Raw genomic sequence first — 20,308 nt, 5'->3', positions numbered from 1 at the left:
GGGTGTGGGACCATATGATGATTGAGACGGGGATATCTGGTATGATCCAGATCCCCCAGATCCGGACCCTGGATGGCCAGATCCCAGACACTGTGTTGTGGCAATCCAAAGGGTGGTCCGAAACTATGGGCCTGCGCCCGCAGGTGGCAGGGAAGCTCCAAGTACCAGACACACTATGGCAGAGACCGAGTTGACTCCCGAGCAAGCAATAAAGTTAGCAAAATCCCTGGAGAAAAAATGGGTACACCGCAGACAACTCAAACAAGCAGGGTCTGCTTCAGTGGGAGCACTGTGCTAATTTGTTTCTAAGCTTCTATCTTTCAGCCTCCGAACCAGAACATCAGAAGAGCTGGTACCAGCTAAAGAGTTACAGAAATACCATGGTTATAGCGTCATGACAAAGTCCGTGTTCAGTGTTCCATGTTCTGTATCTGTCTCTGGTGGGTGTCCTGTGCTAGCACTGGGTCCAAAGAGAGAGAGGGGATACTACACTAGACAGGGTAAATGCCTTTTTCTTTCTCTACTTCCCACATCTCCAACCAAATTATCTATCACATCCACCTCTGTCCAAAAGACTTTGGTCCCCAATGCATCTGGTTTATTTTTTGTTAGGTTCTCTAATAATCATTTTGTTGTTGATTTTTGTTATTAATACATTTGTATTGTTAGTAACATTTTCTTGCATTGTTAATTCCACACTTTCCTCTATGCACCCTGGTTCTACTTCCCCAAGCCCTTAAGGGTTGTTCATGGGCCCCCATTATCACCTCCTAGTGGGATTTTTTACCTTGGCCCGTAATTGTAGGGCCCCGTCTTTCAGGTCTTGGAATTGTTGCTCTCCCCCTCCCCCCAAGACCTCTTGAAAATAACTGTTAGTAATAGAGGATTCTGCAACATTTTAGCAACTAAATGTTGGTGAAATTGCTGATATTTAAACTAAGTTCTCTGTTACTATGTGTCATAACTATAAAGGGAAGGGTAACAGCTGTCCTGTGTACAGAGACTCCAAAATCCTTTTCCCTGTAAAGGGTTAAGAAGCTCAGGTAACCTGGCTGGCATCTGACCCAAAGGACCAATAAGGGGACAAGATACTTTCAAATCGGGGGGGGGGGGGGGAGGCTTTTGTTTGTGCTCTTTGTTTGGGTTGTTCGTTCCTTGGGACTGAGAGGGACCAGACATCAATCCAGGTTCCCCACATCTTTCTAAACAAGTCTCTCCTATTTCAAACTTGTAAGTAAATAGCCAGGCAAGGCGTCTTAATTTTCCTTTGTTTTCTCAACTTGTAAATGTACCTTTTACTAGAGTGTTTATCTTTGTTTGCTGTACTTTGAACCTAAAACTAGAGGGGAGTCCTCTGAGCTCTTTAAGTTTGATTACCCTGTAAGGTTAATTTCCATACTGATTTTACAGAGATAACTTTTTACCTTTTTCTTTAATTAAAAGCCTTCTTTTTAAAAACCTGATTGATTTTTCCTTGTTTTTAGATCCAAGGGGGTTGGATCTGTATTCACCAGGAGTTGGTGGGAGGAAGGAGGGGAATGGTTAATTTCTCCTTGTTTTTAGATCCAAGGGGGTTGGATCTGTATTCACCAGGAGTTGGTGGGAGGAAGGAGGGGAATGATTAATTTCTCCTTGTTTTAAAGATCCAAGGGGTTTGGATCTGTATTCACCAGAAAATTGGTGAAAGGTTTCTCAAGGCTTCCCAGGGAAGGAAATTAGCCTTAAGATGGTGGCAGCGGACCAAAGCTAAGCTGGTAGTTAAGCTTAGAAGTCTTCATGCAGGCCCCCACATTTTGTACCCTAAAGTTCAAAGTGGGGATACAGCCTTGACACTATGTATCTTCCAAATCAGTTTAACCTTGCATAACAACTGTGGTACTCTTCAAATCTTATTTGTTGTGTGCATTTAAGGGTTAGGGTTAACTTTTATTGTTTGATGGCTATTGCAGCATCAAACTTGAGCCCCATTTTGTTTGTCAATGTACCCAATTATTGTAATGGTGATGGTTTTATTGTATTCCCAGTTATTATAATTGTGATTGTTTGTATTTGTGTTTATATTATATCTGGTGTTTAATCAATTGTGTTTTAGTTATATTCACCTGGTTATAATTGTTTGGTTTGTTTGCAACAGATCACCTGTGCCCTACGACAACAACAACTACTGTAATAATCATAGATCAAGGGGCGGAGTGTTGTAGAAGTATCAGTGATCTGTATGCACTGTATAACTATGCTATGTATAACCTTTATGCTCAAAAGGTCTGTTACATTCCCCCCCCCCCCCCCCGCTTTTGTCTCCTCTCCCTCTCTGAATACCTGTGAAGTGGCTTTCCCCCTCCCCATCTCTCCTGGAATGCTTGTGGGATAAATGGGCTGGTTAAACAGCTGAAACATCAGAAGAGCTCCCAGGTAAACAAGGTGTCTGGGACTCTAATTAGGCAGCACTCACACACCCAATGCATGGACACTGCATAAGAGTTTGGCAGAAAGCAGCATGTTAATTATACTGATAGCTAAACTCAAAAGAAAAGGGGCGGGGGTCACACACACACTTGCACTCACACTCCCAGGACAGGCACAGCAATCAGTATAATAAACGTGCTGCTTTCTGCCAAACTCTGGTGGGTCATTAGTCCTCCCTAAGCTTATTAGCTGGCCCAATTTCGGGAAACAGCATCCATGGTCAAAAAAGCAAACAAACTGTTAGGACATATAAAGAATGGGACAGAAAATAATACCATCATATAAAACAATGGTATGCCTTCGTTGGAATAATGTGTTTAGTTGTCAACCTTGCCTCAAAAACTACAGCAGAAGTAGAATGTGTCCAGAAATAGGTGATGAAAAAGATTACAAGCATGGAAAGACTACTGTAAAGAGAGATTGGAAAGATTAGGACCGTTTAGAGGAGAAACAAGAGGGGACATGATAGAGGTACACAATGTAATGAATAGTACAGAGAAAGTAAATCGGGTGCTCTTATTTAGCTTTGCTCATAGGAAAAGAACACAGGGACATGCACAGAAACTGAAAGTCAACAAATTTAAAACTGTTAAAAATCTGGAACACCACACAATTTATATATCTCTGCCATAAGATATCCATGAGGCCAAGAGCTTAGTAAGAATCAAAAAAGGAATAGACATTTGTATGGATGGTGAAAACATCCAGATATATTAGAAAATAATATTTACATGCACAAGGGATATGAACCCTCATACATCAGAGTATAAACCAACCACTAATGGTTTTAGGAATAAATATATCTTGTTGACAGGTTATTTCATAATTGTCCACTAGAGGATTTCTAGCACATTCCTTTGAAGCACCTGCTAGAAACAACTGTCAGAGACAGGATACTGGACTATACGGACCACTGAGCTAATCTGGTATAGTAATTCCTATATTACATCAACTAGATAAAAAGGTAAACAACGAAAACACTGCTATTGCAGGAGTGTTTAATAAAACATTATTAAACCCTATTCAGCCATGACATACCAAGCATTGTTTGCTCTTACCTGGCTCTTGCATTGTAGTGACTGACTCAGCTTTCTCTTTTAATATACTAGCTGCTTTCTCAACCAAGGCACTAGTGGCAGTTTTACTAGCTTCCTTTCTTCCTGACATAAAATAGTTTACAATGAGATATGTACTATACACATGAGGGACATACTCCCAAACATTTCAGAATCAGTTGCTGCATTATGTAATGTGCTCACAAGCTACCTAGCATACACCGGCCGTCGCCGGCAATGAGAGCCGCGGGGGCTACGCCGCGACGAGTAGGAGGGCCGCTGCGGTGCGCAGTTTTACCTGGTAATCCTACCATATGTTCATTCTTCACATTTTCAAACCACAAAGCTGGAGTACTTTTGCTGCCTTCTGGGTAGGCAAGATGACAATCTTGATGATCATGCATATATGGCTGTGGATCCACTGACATTTCACAAATGTTTTTAATTTAAAATTCATAAGCTTCCATCTTTTCTGCTCTCCCAATATAAAGCATGTGTTTCTATATTACTTTATAAAATCTTATTTTTGACATGGGTACACAAGCAAAGAGGCTTTAAATTTGTAACTCCTAGCACTTGCACAAAAGCTAGTATTTTCTTTACATAAGGACTAAATGCTTTAGTGAAACAATGTTATGAAACAAAAATATTCATTCTTTTTTAAAAGGAAGGCTTTTCACATGCTCTGTTAAAGATAATTATAGATCAAAAATCACAACTGATTTAATGGAAGGAGTTATTTAAAAATCACTGACAACTGCAACATATAATTTATAGATTAACCTAATATTTGCATTGCTATGCAATTAGTTTTACTACAAGACATATTACAACAGTGAAAATAGCTCGTCACTGGTAACTTGGATGACAGTAGATTTAATATTTAACTACACAGGATAATTTTAAAAAATGTTAAATGGCAACAATATTGAAAATTTATTCTTAATAATGATCGGCAAAATATGGTATAATCGGTTATAATTAGCGAGTATTCATTAAGCTGGAAAGGTTCCCATAGTTTCCATTTCAGTTTTATTAACACAATGCCTGCCTCTGCAGGTCTAGTTGCAATGCAAGCCTCTTTTCTTCCTGGCATTATTTCTTTTAGATTTAACACTAAAAAAAAAAACATTCAAAGCTCTGAGCCCCCTGACAAACTTCCAAAACCCACAAAATAATTTGCAACAGACATTAACACAGGAAACGAATGGGTCTAAGGCACATGGGCACTTTTGGAAATCCTACCAGGTGCTTGAGTACTTTTCAATGTTGTTCCCATGCTCTGATGTAACATGTTAGCTTTTCACCTGACACACCTCGGAACCAAACTAGCTTGGGATCAGTTTCTGAACATAGGGGATTTGAGTTCAGTACACAAACAAAGTGGTCTCAATGGTACACCATGATTAGCAATCTGCACAAAAGCTGGAACAGCAAGAATATTCCAGGCCAAAACTAAGGGATGTGGAGAACTAAACATCTCATTTGCTTAAACAGAGTCTTTTTCAGCAGTATTTCTTATCTTTTTAAAAACCAGGTATAGGAAGAAAGTGAAAATTCACCTTTTAACATCAATGCAAGTATCTAAATTAATGTAAAAATCAGAATTATTGCTGCTGCGACCAATGTGAATAGTGTTAAATCTTTAAAGTGTTCAAAAATGGTGAGAAAAGTACAATCTATATTAAACAGTTAAAATGAAGGAAGGGGAAAAAAGCATAGAATATGGAAATGCCAACTAACGTACCAAAACATGAGACATGGTTAATGGACAGGATTGCCGCTTACCTAGCTGTTTCACTATAGTGTCCTTCCTGGCTTTCATATATGAAGGGCTAAGCTTTTTTTCAGTTGAGACACTAGCTGCACTGTTTTTAGATTCCTTTCTTCCTGACATGAAAGTTATGAGAGAAGAATTTAGGATATTTTAAACGAAATTTTATAGACTCAAATGGTGTACAAATACCATATCTAATGCACTTACTAACTGCAGGTGGTGACCTAATCAGCTGGAATGAAGAACCTTGAAAGATAAACAAGATAGGTTACATTTTTGCAAAGTAAGGACAGCTGTTCCTAGGCTTAGCTAGAATTAACTAAAAAGACTAAAATCTTCACTTAAATATGGTCTAAGGAGATAAAGAGAAATTCTTAGAAGGGGAATGTGGCAACAGAGACAGAGAGTTGGTATCAGGCTCAAGTCTGCTATGGTCTGTAGGGATTCAAACGGATCCCCATACAGTAACTTAAATTGTCTAGTCATATGAACGGATTGGTGGTCTCAGTCCACTTCCTAATGGGCAAGGGTGGCCATCACAGAACCACTGCCACAACTGATAACTTGGACCGTCTCAGGACAGAGGCCAAGGACTGAAAGTTGGAGACTACTACAACTTTACTCACTGATCTTTTCAAATACAGTCGTGGTATGCTGGCAGAGCGGCAAGGGAAAAGCTTACGGTGCTGCTTGCCCCATCTGTATCTGTCCCACAGATGACTTCAATTTGCACGCTGTCAAAGTGGGCACTTTTCACATGTACTCATTTTTTTTCTTGTTAACGAGTTAGGTATGAACCAAATCATAGCTAAAGTTTGATTAGCTATACTTGATCCCAACATTACACTAAAGCAGGAAACCCAGGAGAGTCTCTTTGAAGATTTTCTTCTTGATTTATCCATGGGGCTTTTTGGAGAAGGCGCAGAAGTAATTTTATAATAGTGATAGTTTTCTTTTTTCATATAATTCACCTTGGTATACAAAGTTAATTTTCACTCACTATGGTACTACATTTCACTTAAAAATCATATTTGAAATGAGAGAAAGGTGGAATATCAAATGTCACAATAAGCACACAGTTGTTTGCTACAGCTTCCTTTCCTTCACAGCACTGTGACTTTCCATATAACACCCAGAAGATGACAAATGTGAATGAAACCATTCAAGCATGTATGCTAAGAATCTGATGATGTACTAATGCTCTTTCCTAATGCTGGTGCCTGCTTCTGCAATAAGGGAAGTGCCTTAAACAATGTGATTTACTTGCAAAGTAAGAGTATTTCTTACGTTTTTCTAAGATCACAGCATTAAACTGATCATTGAATACTGTGGTTTCAGAGCACAAGAGTTCTGACACAGAAGACATTTGACATCCATAACAACAGCCACTTTGGGTAAGGGAACCAGCAAAAATGAGAAAAGAAACAGAAACACATGACTTTCTAAACTTTGGTTTAAACTGGTTTAGTATAGGTCAGGTGTCTGTGGCACAGAGATCTAGCTTCTTCCTGCATATGCCACAACAGCATGGCCTATCCATGCTAGCAATGTGAAAATTCTTTGATTCAGATTAGATTTGTGTCTGAATACTAGCCATTTGCCAGTATTTGTATTTAATCAAATGACAAGATAATACACAAATGTCAAAAATATGATGGCATCCATTGAAGCTCTACTTCAATTCCACTAAAACTGGGAAACTCCAGAGTGCACCTTGCTTCTGAGCATAATGCGTGCAACGATGTTAAAACCAAGGAAAGCCCAAGGTGCAGTCAATGGTGCAACAGCATCCTCCATAATCCTGCCACAATTCCAAACCACATCCCGTTGCTGTTATACTCCCCTCATTCCTTCCCATCTTCTCAGGGAAACGGACAGCTGCCAGGCCTCAGCTTGACCCTGCTCGTTCCTTTCTGTTTGTTTCCAGAGAGCAAATGAACGACTAGCTCCTCCTAATCAGAGGCTCGCAGAAGTGGCATCCCACAACGTTCAGTACCATTCCCCCTTTTTTCCTCAACTTCTAGGTGAAGCCATTGTGAGAAATAATAGGGGATACTGCGGGGATTTGATAGCTGCTTTCAACTACCTGAAGGGGGGTTCCAAAGAGGATGGAGCTCGGCTGTTCTCAGTGGTGGCAGATGACAGAACAAAGGAGCAATGGTCTCAAGTTGTAGTGCGGGAGGTCTAGGTTGGATATTGGGAAACACTATTTCACTAGGAGGGTGATGAAGCACTGGAATGGGTTACCTAGGGAGGTGGTGGAATCTCCTTCCTTAGAAGTTTTTAAGGCCTGTCTTGACGAAGGCCTGGCTGGGATTATTTAGTTTGGGATTGGTTCTGCTTTGAGCAGGGGGTTGGACTAAATGACCTCCTGAGGTCCCTTCCAACCCTGATATTCTATGATTCTATGATACAAAGTCAGCAGTGTACTGACGACACCTAGCTCCCTATCCTTCTCTGACTCAGACCCCCTAGACAAGCCCCAAGGCAGAAACAGACCAGAATGAAAAAAGCTACCTGAAACTCAATCCGACAAGCCTGAGCTTATGCAGAGAGTTTGAGGAAAGCACTTAGAGAACCTATCAAAATATATCTGTTCCAATAATTGGGGGCATCTTCCCTAATCATCAACATGGTCTGCAGTCTAGCGATCCCACTTGACTCCTCAATATTGCTAGGCTTGCAGATTACATTGATCACTTGTGATCATTGAAGAGACTGTGTCCCATCCTGTCAGATATGGGTTGTGTTACAGTCACCAATGCTTCTGCACCTCTCAGGACTGAAACTGTAAGCAAAAGCAACCACAAAAATCCTGTCTAGTCCAGAATTCATCCAACCATCTTCTGAATGTGGTGAACTCATAAAAGCATATCAAACCCGTCTTCTACTTTCTGGGCTGTCTATCAAATTGCTGCAAGGTGAAATTAAGTTATTGGTTACTATGGATTATGCTCAATTTATCTTATCAACCACCTTGTCATTGCCAAAAAAGCACCTAACCAATTTTCATGCACAAATCTGGAACTCCATGTTTCGGAGGCGAAGACTTGTAGGTATTGGAGAAAGGACAGTCTTAACTACAGGCCCACTCTTCTGGAATTTACTCTCTCCCAAAATAAATGTAAATATGACCCTGGCTGCTCTCAGAAAGAGTTTAAAGATACACTTCTATCTCTAGGTCTTACCAACTGATAAAATTATGAAATGCTGGGTTCCTAGTCAAAGTGATCAGTTTAAAAGTCGCAGGGAAGCATCATGTTTTGTCTCATTATTGAGACCTTTGCAAAGGCACCCAGGTACCATGGTGAAGGGCATCCTATAATAAATATTTCGAGTTTAAGTCTTTCAAAATCTTTTGCCCTCAAGGATTTCATATTCAAAAGGAAATTCTAGATACTTAGCTATACATACTTGCTGAAAAATGGACAACTTTGCCATAGCATGTGCACACCCACACACATACACTTATACAGAATTTTAAAGGAAATATTTGTCTACTCCTGATAGCTTATGAAGCATCAAGAAGCATCCTTTGTGATAGAAAAAAATTAAAGTTTCCAGACTTCCTAGAGATCATAAGTCATGATCGAATAGGAGAGCTCAGTGGTTTGAGCATGGGCCTGCTAAACCCAGGGATCTGGGGCAAAAATCTGTCAGCGACGGTACTTGGTCCTGCTGTGAAGGCAGGGGACTGGACTCAATGACCTTTCAAGGTCCCTTCCAGTTCTAGGAGATATCTACTTACACAATCTATGCAAAAAATTGCCATTTGGATTTATAAATACATGTTTTGCATAAAATAGTAAACAAAGAGACTTTAATAGGAATACCATACATTTATAATCTCTCAAACATATTTAATAGACAAAGAAAAATGCTTTCCAGTTACCTTCTGCTCCGGGTTTGACTCGTTGCCTGGGTCCCTTTGTTGAAGACTGCCTTGGTATTCTTGCAGGACTTCCACTCTTTAAAAAAAAGAACAACCCACGTTAATATAAGTTAGATTTCATTCATATAGACAGATCCACACACATGTATAAATAAAATCAGGGCTAGCAAAATCTACTTGCACAGGGCAGGCAGGAAACTTTCCTAGATTAATGCAGTTTCTTACCTTTTTTGTTTTAAAACAACTGAAGTTTTTAGCCTTCACGGTTTCAAGAGATAACCTCACAAATGTGAACTAAGCGTACCCAACGCAGAGATGTCTTCCCAGTCTGCAGAAAGACTGTTCCAGTGCCACTGCTGGTCTTGGAGTGATTGTTAGTGTTAAGACAATCTGGGGGAAGTCAGCCACTGTAGGAGTGGGTGCCCTAGGGGCCTGCCACTCCCACTACTGCAGCAGATATACTAGATGGGGCTCAACTGCCCCAAAGAAGGTCTCTGTATGAGGTATAAGGTGGCTTCCTTCCGCTCTAGCAGAAGATTCAGGCAGGGGAGGGGAGATCATACCATACAAAAACTTTACTCCAAAGCCAAATGTGGGGTAGACTGGAAAAAGACAGGTCTTCAGACAAGTACTATTTTGTCATATCCCCCTGCTCAAAAAAAAAAAAAAAAAGGTGTCTTTGAATTGCTGTGAAGACTTCTGCTCACTTGCAGGTTGAATGATGAGCCTAATGATGGATATTAGCTCATCATTTAACCATGGCTCCCTTGTTCTTATAGCATGGCACAGAGGGAACAGAACACCCAGTAGCTTTCACTATTATTAGTTTCAGAGTAACAGCCGTGTTAGTCTGTATCCGCAAAAAGAAGAACAGGAGTACTTGTGGCACCTTAGAGACTAACAAATTTATTAGAGCATAAGCTTTCGTGGACTACAGCCCACTTCTTCGGATGCATCTAAGGTGCCACAAGTACTCCTGTTCTTCTTTTTACTATTATTAGTGTCATCCAACATACCGCTAATCAGTTTCACTGCCCTTTTACAGAACTTTCCTATTTTGTCTACATCATTTTTAAGATGTAGTGACCAAAATTGAACAGTATGAGGTGAGAGCATACTAGTGATTATTATAGAATGCAGTTTTATTTTTCCCATATTCTCTATACCTTTATATATCTCAGCATCTTGGTCCAAATCCTGAAATATGTTTAGCACCTCTCAGGATTTCCCCCTCATCTGACTTTTGAATGCGTCTATGAATTAACAACGCATGTCTTCTGCATCCAAGAATAACTGCCAACCCTACTGATAATGCATATTCTCATGATATGAATGAGACTCATACCTTGATAATTTCTATATGGTTATTAAAAAATTCTTTGATACCTCCTCAAATCTGAACACTGCTCTAAGCTAAACAGCACACAATAATATTTCTTACATCTGTGATATCTGAAATACATGGCTATAGAACGCCTACCCATGCGTTAAGGAAAACGCTCACCATAAAAGACATGTATGACATTAAATGAAATATAGGAGAAAGAAAGGAAAAGTATGCTTACCAAACTACTCTATATTCCTATTCACAACAATGCTAGAATCAATTTCTAAGAAAGCATGGAGACAGCGCACCCCATTGATAATAATTTGAGACACTGTTAACATCAAGAAGGTGAAGATTACCTGCTAGAGGAGGGTCTGTAAATTTGCTTTTTGAGGGCATATTTTCCCCATTATGTGCTAGTAATGTTAATGAGCACAACAGGAATTAAGAATGCAGACCATAGAGAGAATTTATGGATTTTCTCCTAACACAAAACTGAAAAATAATTATTTTTAAATGGTGGTTACAATTATGTGATTGTTTCAACTCTTTGCAGGAGCTCACTACAGGCATCCTATGGGCAAGCAAGCAATCTATGGGCAAGTGAGATTGAGCCATTCAAAAACTAAAGTAAAATATGCACCAAAAATACTAAGGCGCATACCTCTGCCTTCAGAATTTCAGAAGACTTGAAATAAAACAAGAACATACAGATATTACAGACAGAAAGTCACTACACAAAATGAACAACAGGTGATATTGAATAAAGCAACTGGTTTTGATAAACATTTATTCATTAGATTATTTTACCGGTAGCAAGATAGGAAATGTTTTGGTTTCACTCTTTAGGAAGTATTGAGATTTACTGAAAAATAAAACTACTACAAAACAAAAGTGAAGTTAATAATGAAGTGGTTTATTTTAATTACTACCATCTTTTTACATTCATAACATTATGCAAGAGGCAAAATAAAACCTAGCAGTCCAGCAAAATCTGGATTGAGAGCCTTTGGGGCACATCTGGTCTGGTCAAGCATTCTCATGACTTTTGGTGATGCAATTATTAGCACAGGTGGGGAAGAAGTTGAGAATAGGTGGAGAAGCTTCTAACAGAGCTGGGTTAGTGATTTATTAATGTCAGGTAGGGAGTGAAAGCATGGGTTTACATTTTTGTAGAACACGTGCACCATGGCAACAGGTGCAAAATAATAGCTAATTTTTATCACTATGGTAATGTACAAAAATAGAAAGACCACATGTTTACAATCTGACTTTTTCCAAAGGGAGATTAAAAAAAAAAAAAAGTGTTAATTCTGTTCTCTAACAAATTCAGAGGCTCTGAGACTTTAAAGAGCAGTCACTAATGGAGTCATTACAACAATTTTTACTTTACAGTCAATTTCAAACTAGACTGGAAAAATTAATTTAAGATTTAGCCCAAGTAGTAAGTACAAATACTTGCAAATTTTGTGAGGTCTTACTTGTATTTGTTTGGGAAGGTTAAAATCTGTGCTCCATCTAAATCTGCTAATCAGGCCTCCAGTATCAGCAGCTATACCCTTTGGATAGCCGTATTTATGTGGTAAGAGGCACAAATGTAATGCTCATTATTGGAAATCTAGCATATCACAAGGAGAATATGCTCCAGAGAGATACTCTGACACTTTTGCTTTTAAATCCCTCTTCAGATCCACATGGGCAATGCTGTTCAACCACTGCATTAATGGGACAGTTAATGCAGGGACATTATGAAAATCCTGTGTCAATGACCAGCCCTTCCTTTGAGCTCCACTGCCCCTCACAAGTCACCGATACACAGAAGACTCATGCCAAAAGTAATGGCATGGGCAGAAGTTAGAACACCGCTGGACACAAGATGTGTTCAGGATCCAATCATTGGCTTAGTGATTTTATACTCCTAAGTGGTCTGAAGGCTAAGTAGTTAACCGGGAACTCAAGGACAAGAGTAATATACTGAGAATATGCCTTTATAACCTGGGAGGAAAATAAGTTAATATTTGCTCCCTAGTATTCAGGGTCTCACGGGGATATAAATTGGACCAATGTCTACTTACTGGACTTCTCATATTACTCACTGGCCATTATGGAAAAATGCATCTCCCACTCAAAAGAAAGGATATACAACTCATACACGTATTGTAAGATATTAGCAGTTTGTTATTCCCCCTTCTCCCCCTATAAATCATCAAGTCCGACAGACTGGACACTACATTAAAAAAAACCCTTCAGCATTCCTATTCTCGGGAGTAATTATAATTCACCCATTCCCCCAGAATCCTCCAAAGGGTACTGCTAGCCTAATTAGAACAACATTGCTATGATTGTTTTTTAAATATATACCCAGGCTTTGTTCATGTCTGCATATCAATATAAACCATTTAGCACATTCTCTGAATGAATGTACCTCTGTGTTAAGTGAACAGTAAATGCTTGAAATACAGCTAATTTCCAATGCACTGGGAGCTACTACACCTCTACCCCGAGATAACGCTGTCCTCAGGAGTCAAAAAAATCTTACAGTGTTATAGGTGAAACCTCGTTATATCAAACTTGCTTTGAACCACTGGAGTGCGCAGCTCCACCGCCCCGGAGCACTGCTTTACCACGTTATATCTGAATTCGTGTTACATCGGATCGCGTTATATTGGGGTAGACGTGTATCTCCCTTGGAAAGTGCCCTGAATCTTTCTCCAACCTTTCATATTCCCATTATTTGCTTCTAAAACAGTTGTCATTATTCTGAATCAACGTTTTTTTTAATAACAGCCACCATTTATTGACCATTTGAGATGCATGACAGCAACAGAGAAAGATCTATATTTGTCAAGGTCCTTATAACTTGTGTAATTTTGACAGTATGATATTTCCAAGTAAGTCAGTTTCTTATTTTTTTCCTGGTAACCTGAGGTCTGTAGGCTGTAAAGAGATGTCCCACCAACTTTGGCTAATGCTAGCTAACCCCCTCAGCCACAAAGGAATGTCCTAGGACAGAGAATTTTGGCTGGCAAATTGTATACTTTAATGTATGACTTCCATTATATGAATGGAGCGTGAATAAGTGACACCATCAAAAAATAGTCATTTGGAACTTTAATATTTATGAAAAACTCCTAAACAAAGCTCTGTGGAACTACTGCATTTGTCCCTCTCAGAGTAGCTGCTTTCTTTGATTCAGTAAAATTGTTTAAATATATATTCCAGATCATTTCCACGTAGAAATTCTCCTCTGAAAGAATGTCATTAGATGTGACTTAAAGGATGTTACAAATGACCAGTTCCAGAGCAACATAGCTTGTGTAGCAATAAACAACAGACACTATAGATGTGGCCAAAAGTGACAGGATATTAGAAAATGCTACAGCCAAAAGTTTCAACAGTCGTCTGTAAAACAGGACAGACCTTTTCAATGTGTTTTGCCTTAGGGTTAACTGACATCCTGTCCATCTTCTTCTGTAGCCACTTTCCCCATAAACAACACCATATGCTTCAGAAGGTCTGCCTAAGGCCTGAGTCCCCTGGCTTTTGTCACAAGTCTCGAAGTTATCTTTATGATCTAAAAAGTCAGTCATGCTATGGAAGTGCCCACTTGAGAACAAAACTACTCACTTAATCTGGACCAAGAGCATACAAAACACAATTTTACTTTCTCTGATCACAAACAAGGTGATAAGCAATAACCAGCAGGCATCCATTTTCCAACACACACTGAAGATTGCATGCGATATTATCCGAATGCTTCCTGTTCGTTTTTGTTCAGACTACCTTTACATTCATTTTAGAAAATGTATTATGGATACAGGACATCACAACTTGCTGGTGACAGAACAGATTTTCTTTAATAAAGAATATGCAAGAATTTAAAGGCATTTGCCCAGTGCTCAGACTTCTGGAGATAAATAGCAAGAGGAATATTACAAATTCTGAGAAGAGAGAAGCACACACAAAATCTAGTCTAGAAGTCTAATCTCAAACAAGCATGGTTAGCAAACTGAGGTCTAAGAGACAGTATACATTAAAAGTGTTAAGATAGACTTCTAAATGAACAAAGCTTTCTTAAATGTAGTACTCAAACTATTCAGCTTGAAACACTGCAGGCATCAGAATTGAGAGCAGGGAGCCTGTCTCTCCTGCACTTTCAATATCCCCTCTGCTGGTGCCCAGTCAGAAAAGAACAGGAAGGTGCCTGACTTGAATGCAGAAGGGACAGGAGCCAGACCAGATAGAGGGAAAGGAGTAGATTGGGACAAGAAGCCTGGTAAAACTCAAACTAAAGGTGGGAGGGGAGAGAGAAAATGACTGGGAGCCAGGAGTGGAAACAGATCTGGAGTGTGGGGAGAGAAAAAGGTGACTGGCTGGGCAAAGAGATTGGGACGATGAGCCAGGTGTGTGGTGGTATAGATTGAGGGTGGATGAAGAGCCCAGAGAGGGAGACACGGAATTGGAACCAGTGTGGGTGAAAGGAGAACAGAACAGATGAGGAGCCAGAGACTAAGGATGCACAAGGAGACTGGGACTAAGACAAGAAGTATAAGGAGTGGAGACTGGGACGGGATAGTCAAGGAGGTGACGAGCCAGGAATGGGGAAAAAGAACTGGTACAGAAACAAGTTGGAAGGGAGAAGGAGAGCAGGCAAAAGGGTCTATGACCACAAGAGTACACTGTCCTCCGCAGGCTAGAATGGCACCCAAGATTACTGAGTCTCACCATTCCTCCATGGTCAACAAATATCTGTGAAACCCACTGGCAAAATATGTATTGCAACCCCCTGCAGTGTCTGATCCACATAGAGGAGGAACTAAGGGAGTTCTCTGTGTCAAGTGGCAGAGGTCTGTTTGGAGGACCTAAATCAGGGGTTCTCAAACTGGGAGGGTCATGACCCCTCAGGGGGTCACAAGATTATTACATGGGGGGGGTCGCGAGCTGTCAGCCTCCACCCCAAACCCTGCTTTGCATCCAGCATTTATAATGGTGTTAAATATATTAAAAAAGTGTTTTTAATTTATAAGGGGGGGGTGTCAACTCAGAAGCTTGCTATGTGAAAGGGGTCACCAGTATAAAAGTTTGAGAACTACTGACCTAAATGTTCCAATCATGCGTTTGGTGGGTGTCAATATGATGCCATATGATGGATTTTTTTCTTCAGTTTGCTTTGTGTGTGTCATTTTCAGGTGTCTAATAAACCACCACTACATTAAAAGAACATAACAAAGGTTGCAAAGTCTAAACATTCAAAAGTGAGGAAGTGCAAGAATTAAGGCTGCCCATGCATATGCATTACGATATATAGGCTTTCTGTACATGATCACACACTGCTTTCCCATAGAACCCCTGCCTCTTTCAGTGCACAGATGGATGGGGCTTAATTAATGAGCCCCTATTCAATATTTTGTTTTCCCCTCTTTGTGTGGCCCCAGACCTTATTCACTTCACATTATTCAAACACTGCTCCAATACAGAATTATTTTCTTCTTCATGGGCTTTTCTGTGGCACTCATCACCATAGTATCTAAGTGCTTCACAAATGTTCATTTATCTTCACAACACCCCTGTGAGGTGATGGTTCCCCATTTTACAGATGGGTAGCTGAGATAGAGAGAGACTAAGATCAAAAATATCCACTAACTTTGGGTGCCCAATATGAGACTACTAAAACCTAATTTTTCAGAGCATAAATATATATGTACATTATGTAGCAATTTATGTATTCAGCCACCATTCCCATTGGCCTCAATTGCAGCTGAATGCCCAACATTTCCACAAATCACACTCCAAGTGTCTCAGATTGGATACCCAGAAAATGAGAAACACAAAGTTAGTAATCACCTGTGAACATTTTGGTTTAAGTGACTTGCCCAGCATCACATAGGAACTCTCTGGCAGAGGTAGGGATAGAATCCAATTCTCCAGGGCAGCATTCAACCATCTTTACTATGAGATGGTTTTTTCTCTTCTTGCCATCCCCTGCCTCACTCACTACACGCCTTCCAACTTCTGCAACAAATGAGGTAGGATTCCTACAAACAGCAGTCTCCTTCACTGCACAACCTGGAGCAGTCTATCCTGTGTACTAAAGGTGGAAGGGGTCACATGGAAAAATTAGTAGGTAATTAAAGGCTATAACAATGCACGCACAAAAGGGAGCCAAAGTAAGGCTGCACTGGCCCCTTAATTCTGGCATTTCCTAACTTTTGACTGCTTGAACGTAGCTGTGTGTGTGTAATATTGATATAAAAAGATATATGAGTAGAAGGCCTGGAAACAGTTTCTCCTATACAGACAAGTCAACAGCAGTAATGCATGCCAACATTAAGTTTCTATTGTCATAATTAGGGGTTTAAAACTGGCAGCAATGCAACTTACTCTACATGTCAAATAAAAGATACTTTTATCATGTTATGTCTTACATCATGCTATATCAAAAAATCATTATGGATGAAGTATGAGCAGCACAGCCACAAGTATCTTGACAAGCGAAGACCGTTGTGAATCAAACTAAACACTTACCACTCCCTCTACATAAGGGTTGTTTCAAAATGCATATATGGAGTAACAGCAGTTTAAATCAGGAGCAACTCCATGGAAGTTAATGGAACTACATTAGTGTACTGCTAGTGCGATATGAGGATTAGTCCCAGTCTAGTAAGATGCTTTTCTCGTTTATTTCATTTTTGAAATTTCTTCCAAAACACTGTGAGAGAGTATCTTAATTCTTTGATTCTAGGGATTCATTAGGAACATTTTCATTCCACTCTCTTCCCCCCCAATCCAGTGAGGTGACCATTTCTCATGCATGGGTCTACAGTGCATGTTTTAATCAACTGTAGACAACGCAATGTCTTCTATTCTGCACGTGAGTGAAGGAGAAGCATGTCATCTAAAGTGAAGGTAATAAACCAAAATGATCTAGAATAATTCCAGAAAGCACTTACGACAGGAAGTGGAACTTTACTGCTCTAGTACCCTGTTGTCCTGTGGCACCTGATAGACTAACAGAAGTATTGGAGCATAAGCTTTCGTGGGTAAGTACCCACTTGTCTGATGAAGTGGGTATATTCACCCACGAAAGCTTATGCTCCAATACTTCTGTTAGTCTAAAAGTTAGCACCTTTGCCACAGGACTCTTCGTCGCTTTTTACAGATCCAGACTAACACAGCTACTCCTCTGATACAAGTACATTGTTGTGGTGCCCAAGAGCACTGCTCTAGTTTGGGATCAGGCTCAGAATTTCCACTAGAAACCCCATTTGCAGGAAGTTTAACTTGGCTATAACAATTAGCTTCAAATTTAAAACTAGTGCATAAGCTCTCAGCCCAAGTGCCAATATTTTAAAATGTCTGGTTTGATTTTAGTCAAAGAATGTCTATAAAAATTTGTCATCTAATGGAAAAGTAGAAGCCATGATGATGTGAGTAGTCCACAGACTCCTACAGAGATTCCTGCTAGACTTGGCATCTTACCTACTATTTTAAATTTTTTTCTAGTCTCTACTGCTTTACAAAAATATTTTAGTCTCATCTCTAAAACTCCCAAAACTGCCTGCAGTCATCAGGAGCCAACAGATGCAGACACAGTGATATCAACAGAAGCTACAGAGGCTCTGCAGCTTCTGTTCAGTTATGACCACTTGGCTGATATCACAACCTATTTCCTCTTCATCCAATTCTAGCACATCATCATGGATGGTGGATAGACTGCAAAAGAGCAACGGGTGCCACTGAAGGTGACAATGGAAAGAAAAGTAACTGCACATTGGCCCTTTTAAGAAAGCCCGAAGGTCAACTAAACTGGATTCCAAGCAGGTTCGACTCCAAACATCAGTTTAGTTGAAGGTTTCCCCATTGCCACTATGTCACAGGAGAATCTGTTGGCTGTAAGAAGGCACCTGAGTCCTTAGCACCAATGACACCCCATCAGCGACTGACTCTCATTAAAAAGCCAGCTTCTTGGACGCTGGAGCATCCCCAAAACTAGGCCCAGAGTGATATACCTGCTTTAGCATCCCACAACTTTATATTAATCTAAAACAATTTTTTTTTAAATTGTCACAGCAATCCTCAGGTAACAGACTCCCATAGGTGCTAGAACTAGGGGCGCTGCCGCACCCCCTGGCTTAAAGTGGTTTCCATTATATACAGAGTTTACACTTTGGTTCAATGGCTCTCAGCTCCCAACTATAAAAATTGTTCCAGCTCCACTGCAAACTCCCAGAGCTCAGTATGAGTTAATATATTCTAAAACTTTAAATAGCCAGCTTGATTGTGCTTTTGTATTGCTTTGCAATACTTACCTCTTTATCTGGCTCAGTCTTGGTGTCTTTAGAAGATTTCTCTGTTTTCTTAGCTAAAGTATCCTCAGATCCTGTGGACTGAAGAGAAACAGCTGCTATATATCCAACCACTGAGATACTTAATATCAATATATGACCTACATTAAGCCACTGAAAGGAAAAACCTTGATGATAAAAATCAATATACAGTAATGCTGAGTGTAATAATGAGGCAAGTTTCTTATCGGTCTTTTAACTGTTATCCAGTAGCAATTAGTGGTGTAAGGGTCACCCTTAGGACAAAGGGAGTTCTCTGATGGTGGAGTTTTGGTGGAGTGCAGAGCCTGTATAAAAACCTCAGATGGCACCATACACCCAAGTAGGCTTCCACTGATAACAAACAAGTAAACCTTTTAAGATGTCACCTTTTCTGAGCAATCCCAGAGGGAAAAGAATCCTCCAGATTGGGGGGGATATGTATCTGTAAATTATCTTCTCTCACACAAAAATTAACCTGTCCTCACACTCCAGATGTCCCCTAATCTGGAGTCACTATTGGCAAATGGCAAGCACCGGAAGAAAAACAGAAGCTAGGAAAGATTTAGAGAAAGTTAGCAGGACCCAGCATCCAGAAAGCCTCAACTTGAGTGATGAAGTGAAAAACAATGAGGAGATGGAACTTAAGACGTTACGAGTTCTAGACAAGAGAAGACCACGTGCAGGGAGCAATGACTGGGAATATGTCCCTTGTCTGAGAGAGAACTAACAAGCGTGTGATCAGTTACAGATTCATAGATTCCAAGGCCAAATAGGACCACTGTGATCACCTGAGTTCTTATAGAAGGCAGGCCAGAGGATTTCCCCAAATTAATTCCTAGAGCAGATTTTTTTAGGAAAAAATAATAATCTTGATTTAAAAGTTGCCAGTGAGGGAGAATCCACCACGACCCTTGGTAAATTGTTCCAATGATTAGTTACCCTCACTGTTAAATATGTACCCCTTATTTCCGGTCTGAATTTGTCTAGCTTCAACTTCCACTCACTGGATCATATTATACCTTTTTCTGCTAGAACCCATTCTTCATGGGTTACCTAGGGAGGTGGTGTAATCTCCTTCCTCAGAGGTTTTTAAGGTCAGGCTTGACAAAGCCCTGGCTGGGATGATTTAGTTGGGAATTGGTCCTGCTTTGAGCAGGGGGTTGGACTAGATGACCTCCTGAGGTCCCTTCCAACCCTGCTATTCTATGAGTCTAGTCTATGATTCTATGATTGAAGAGCCCATTATTAAATATTTGTTCCCCTATAGGTACTTATAGACTGTAATCAAGTCACCTCTTAACCTTCTCTTTGTTAAGTGCTAAATAGATTGAACTCCACGAGTCTATTACTATAAGGCATGTTTTCTAATCTTTTAATTAGGGCTGTCAAGCGATTCAAAAAATTAATTGCAATTAATCACAATGTTAAACAATAACAGAATACCATTTATTTAAATATTTGTGT

At 39.9% G+C, this 20,308-nt stretch overlaps 1 protein-coding gene across 4 annotated transcripts in view; it reads right to left on the bottom strand.

The window, feature by feature from the left end:
- The window catches only part of TRAF3IP1 (TRAF3 interacting protein 1), a 119,904-nt gene that overhangs the window by 80,059 nt on the left and 19,537 nt on the right, over window positions 1-20,308 (bottom strand). For 3 of the 4 annotated variants that reach the window (XM_054044073.1, XM_054044075.1, XM_054044074.1), the window contains exons 6-7: window positions 18,827-18,904; window positions 9,191-9,266 (exon numbers count right to left, since the gene is read on the bottom strand). In XM_054044073.1, the coding sequence (XP_053900048.1) occupies window positions 9,191-9,266; window positions 18,827-18,904 (154 nt within the window). Of the gene's footprint in view, window positions 1-3,524; window positions 3,627-5,309; window positions 5,412-5,505; window positions 5,545-9,190; window positions 9,267-18,826; window positions 18,905-20,308 lie in introns of all 4 variants that reach the window. The other variant, XM_054044076.1, reaches the window with a different exon arrangement.

The sequence above is a fragment of the Malaclemys terrapin genome, chromosome 11 (assembly GCF_027887155.1).
Source record: "Malaclemys terrapin pileata isolate rMalTer1 chromosome 11, rMalTer1.hap1, whole genome shotgun sequence".
NCBI classification, from domain to species: Eukaryota; Metazoa; Chordata; order Testudines; family Emydidae; genus Malaclemys; species Malaclemys terrapin.
This window is presented reverse-complemented; position numbering and strand designations above follow the sequence as displayed.